Source organism: Aplysia californica, unplaced genomic scaffold (genome assembly GCF_000002075.1).
Source record: "Aplysia californica isolate F4 #8 unplaced genomic scaffold, AplCal3.0 scaffold00541, whole genome shotgun sequence".
NCBI lineage: Eukaryota > Metazoa > Mollusca > Gastropoda > Aplysiida > Aplysiidae > Aplysia > Aplysia californica.
The window spans coordinates 350,304-353,981 of NW_004797811.1; the positions used below are offsets into that span (position 1 = coordinate 350,304).

General features: G+C 45.4%; 1 protein-coding gene across 1 annotated transcript in view; it reads right to left on the minus strand.

Moving 5' to 3' along the window:
- The window catches only part of LOC101852265 (uncharacterized protein DDB_G0271670-like), a 162,290-nt gene that overhangs the window by 1,426 nt on the left and 157,186 nt on the right, over nt 1–3,678 (minus strand). The window contains exon 4 of the mRNA XM_035971932.1: nt 48–2,622. Within this exon, the coding sequence (XP_035827825.1) occupies nt 48–1,344 (1,297 nt within the window). The 5' untranslated portion in view covers nt 1,345–2,622. The remainder of the gene's footprint in view (nt 1–47; nt 2,623–3,678) is intronic.

The window sequence follows — 3,678 nt, forward strand, 5'->3', positions numbered from 1 at the left end:
TCTCTCTCTCTCTCTCACACACACACGCACACACACACACACACACACACACACACACACACACACACACAAATGTGGTCCACTTACCTCCATGTAGACAGCCAAGGGCATGACCACCACAGCCACCATGATGTCCGCCACGGCCAGGGAGCAGATGAAGTAGTTGGTCACAGTCTTCAGGCTCTTCTCCTTGAACACGCTCAGGACCACCAGAACATTCCCGAACACCGTGAATAGCGGGAAGATGATCAACAGGATGGTCCAGTAGTTGTACTCCTCCTGGCTCATGCCTATACTCCCAGACCCGTTAAAGCCTGTCATGTTGTCGTCCGTGGCGATTGACCAACAGTTGAAGTCCAGTCCAGATGTGGCGTTTTCACAGTCTGTGTAGTTCATAGTTAGGTCTGAAGTGGGGAACAGGGAGTCTAGGAGGGCTGGGGGGTCGGGGCTGAGGGTGGAGGAGGCGTGGTCGGCTGTGAGGGTGAGGATTGTGCGGTTTGATGCTAAGGAGGAGGAGAAGGAGGAGGACGGGGAGGAGAGAGGTGATGGGGCGGAGAGGGATAAGGATGAGGATGATGATAGTGAGGGTGATGAGTGTGAGGGATGTAATGAGTGAAGAAGTGATGAGGATGAAGATGAGGAAGAGGAGGAAAAGGGGGAGGATGAGGTATCATTCGGAGAGTGATTATGATGCGGTGCTTTGCTATTTTGTCTTAGACCGTAGCCCGTGAGACGAGAGGAGGGATCTAAATAATCGCTATCACCGCCGTCGTTGCTTTCTTTCCCGGCGTAGGGTGGATAGGAAGGTAGCGATGACGACGACGACGACGACGAAGCGAGGGCTGATGAAGATAACGACGACGATGACGATGACGAAGAAGAAGATGATGAAGCAGGTGGAGAGAGTTGGACCCGCCCGTGCCGTGGAGTGTTGCTGTGTTCTCCGTGGAAGGAGGAGGACGAGCCCCCTCTCCCTGGCGCCAGGCGTGTGTCGCTCAACCCTTCTGCCAAGTTGTAGTCGTCGAAATTGAAAAGGCTATCTTTGGCTTCACGCCACGCAGGCTTATGCCCCGGGGACGCAACACCCCCACCACCACCACCACCAGAAGATGATTGCGGCGCATCGATGCCACCACTTCCGGCGGCGTTGTTGTCCGCAGATGACGTCACGGGCGCGTCACTGTACAAGGGTGATGACGTAGTGTGTGCGCCGTGATGACGTGGCCGGTGGCTACCTCCGATGTAACGACCGCGGCCGAAATCCTGCGGGGCGGCAAACTGGAGGATGTTGTGGCGACCCCGGAGGTGAGCCGAGTTTGATTTCTGACCTCTCAGGACACCCATGACGACGGGCTGATGTGTTGTTATCCCTGTGCCACTACGGATATATCAGTCCTCCTTTACGTGTGGATTTGTATTTAGCATCTTTATCAGGAATACGCAGGCGATATAATACACATTTAAGTAAAAACAAAGGTACTTTCACAAACTACAACATTCGTTGCGTCAACATTCCAAGTTATTAACGATAACTCAAAATTTCGTCAGACAAAAAGCAAAGGGAAATAACTAAGCCAACCCTCGGCAAACTTGTATCACTGAACACACCTCGCACCACGAGTTATCAACTCATCGTCAAAAGGCATTATACGAAGACCTGGGTGGTACTTGGTGGATATAGAGATGACCGCTTCTGGGGTTGGTGACCCATCAAAACGTCGAGATATCTGTTTGCGCCGTCTTCTTCAGAAATACTTCTTTGTACCGCTCCACACCCTTCCGTCATTCTGATCAGTGTGGCGCTATCAGATGCATCGACTACTTCAGGATCAATAAAAATATTTACCAGATCTGATCTGATTTTATTTGATCTGATCTAACTTCGTTTGTTTTCCTTTCTTACTTAATTTCATCATGTCCTATCTTGGCCAGGCACTCTTTGAAGACAAGGAAAAGGATATTATTATCATCCCGTTAAAATACGGTCAGAATAGTTTTCAAATCTCCATTCGATCGTTGTTAGTTCCGTTTCTTCTTTGGAAATAATTTTTGGAGTTTAACAATTTAGATCTTGATAGCTTATTCAGTGGCAGCTTAAGTTTTATACTGTTCATATTTTTCCTGTTTCGAATCTGTCATTACAAGTGATAAGAAACACATTTAGGCTGCGACTGATTTTTTAAAAGGTAATCTATTGCGTGAGATCAGTTTTGGTCATGTACTCGCAAGAAACCGAAGCTTTACCCAAGCCATTAATCCTCAATTTTGTAATCCAAAAATAAAAACCTTCTAATATGTATTCAATTTTCCTAAGAAAGTATGTGTAGGTTAATGCTCCTTGCAATTCAGTTTTAAAATCACCCAAATGTAAATATATATTTTCACAAAACAGCAAATCTCCGCCTTATACACAAGAGCTGAGAATTGAACACCAATGCGAACGTCCTTCAATTAGAATACTCCTTGATTCCAAAGAACAAAACAGTGATGTCGTCCCTCTAACTTTTCCGTCAACAGTGAACGCATGTTGCCGAGTTCGTAGACCAACCAGGCGGATTCCGAACTTGGGTAGCAACACTGCAGACCAATCAGACCGATTACAAACGTGTGTAAGAAAAAGACCTGCGAAATAAAGAAAACAGGAATATGTTCAGAAGATTGTTTTTTTAAAGTTCTGTACAATGGTGTTTTCTATTGAGGAAGTATACCGATATTTATGCATCACGTAATATGTGGGCTTATAAACCGTCATAGTTATGAAACACATACACACATATAAATACACACACACATAAACACAAACACACACAAATACACTCATACACACGCACACTCACACATACACACATAAACACACAAATAAATACTAAAACTAGCGCACATATATACATGATAAAAAATATTACGTTTGTTCGAACAATGAGAAGAACATCAATACATTAATATTCATTTTAGTGTTGGGCAAAAGTAAAACAGAGAAACATACAAAAACAACAGAGGGAAAGTAAAGAAGTACAACCTACCAGTGGCATCCTCCAACCACCCACACAGACAGAAACAATGGAGGGAAAGTAAAGAAGTAAGACCTACCAGTGGCACCCTCCAACCACCCACACAGACAGAAACAATTGTGGGAAAGTAAAGAAGTACAACCTACCAGTGGCACCCTCCAACCACCCACACAGACAGAAACAATTGAGGGAAAGTAAAGAAGTAAGACCTACCAGTGGCACCCTCCAACCACCCGCACAACAATACTATTTCTGTGTAAACGCATACATACATCCACACACATAACACGAAAACAACAATCAGCCAAAGACATTACGATCAGATGTCAAAGATTCTCATCTCAAATTTGACGTGAGCCGAAAACCACTGTCCGCCTCTTCCAATAACCGTTTCTCACGGACGAAATACTGAAGTAGACGCCTTTTTCAGTTAAGATCGACAAACTCGACTAGCAATGAGGCGTAAAGGGGCAGGCAAACAGCGGAGGGAAGAAGAAACAGCCACTATCGATTTACAAAACATCTCTTTTCGCGATCTGGAGATCGATATTATAGACCACCTGACGGGTGATTACCTCTCTTGTATTTCAAAGCTCCGACTTTGAGAAATTTGTTACCGCAGTGTGCAGACGTTAATTCCCCCCGCCCCCCGCATCCCAGTCTCATC